General features: G+C 41.5%; 1 protein-coding gene across 1 annotated transcript in view; it reads left to right on the top strand.

Annotated features, from left to right (window-relative positions):
- The window catches only part of LOC119591726 (tubulin-specific chaperone D-like), a gene marked incomplete in the record, with an annotated part of 16,121 nt that overhangs the window by 9,168 nt on the left and 5,898 nt on the right, over window positions 1-1,055 (top strand). The window contains 3 exon segments of the mRNA XM_037940475.1: window positions 53-207; window positions 440-561; window positions 735-1,025. Coding sequence (XP_037796403.1) covers window positions 53-207; window positions 440-561; window positions 735-1,025 — 568 coding nt within the window.

The raw sequence follows: 1,055 nt of genomic DNA, 5'->3' as shown, positions 1-1,055 counted from the left end.
CCATAACTATACCCAAAAGGGAGCCAGCAAATATGAAGGTCAGTTCCTGCAGATTCCATGCAGGCGAGCAGGATCAGCAGCCTTCCAAGAGCACGTAGGCCGGCAAGGCACCTTCCCCCACGGCATTGAGATCCTCACCACTGTTGACTACTTTGCAGTTGGCAACAGGACGAACGCCTTCCTCAACCTCAGCGTCGAGGTTGGCCAGTAAGTTTTGCGAACTTGAATGTTTTTTCAAAGGGGATGGATAAAGGCTTACTGAAATTCATGATAGAGTAATGCTTGGGCTGTCACTTTCATGTAATAAACTTGGCAAAGCTCCATAAAAACGAAAATTAAGAAGATAATTCCTGATTGGGGTGCCAAAATCTTTCTGCCATTTGTCATGCACACAGAGAGTTCCCAAATGATTAATCACCTTGCATCCTTCTTTTTATAGATATCCCAGTACACACAAGCAGATCTCATTGAATCAGTTGATTGGAGAAAAAGTTCAATCAATTTGGATTCTAATCATGGAATTTCTGCATCAAGTTATGTTTTTGCGTTTGCAGCTTTCGAGTATTGCCTTTTCCATACTGGTTTCTCTATATCTGCTTTTATCGCTGTTAGCATTAGCATTCTTATTACTGTCCTTAGCTGCTTTCTGATTATGTCTTCATCATGTTGCATTCTTTTGTTTATTTTTTACAAGATCTAACACTGTATTATCATTTTTACACCTTATCTCCTAGTACCTTCACATCATTACTCTTGTACAATCATTGATATAATCATTGTGATCTTTAGCACCTGCATATTTCACGCATTTAAATTCTTTAAATTTCATTCCTTTAAGGCCCTCCATAACCTGACTGCCCTCGACCCTGAGTACATGAGTAAGACCATCCTGCCACAGCTCCTGACCCAGACCACAGGCAACATCCTTGTGACCCGACATGGAGCAATCCTTGCTGTGGCCCAAATTGTTCATGGTCTCTCACTTGCGGCTAAAAAGGAAGGGAAGCTCGTTCAGGATGTAATTGGTGAGTTCTTTATGTTCAGATCTCACGTTG

This window comes from Penaeus monodon, chromosome 29 (genome assembly GCF_015228065.2).
Source record: "Penaeus monodon isolate SGIC_2016 chromosome 29, NSTDA_Pmon_1, whole genome shotgun sequence".
Classification (NCBI taxonomy): Eukaryota; Metazoa; Arthropoda; class Malacostraca; order Decapoda; family Penaeidae; genus Penaeus; species Penaeus monodon.
This window is presented reverse-complemented; position numbering and strand designations above follow the sequence as displayed.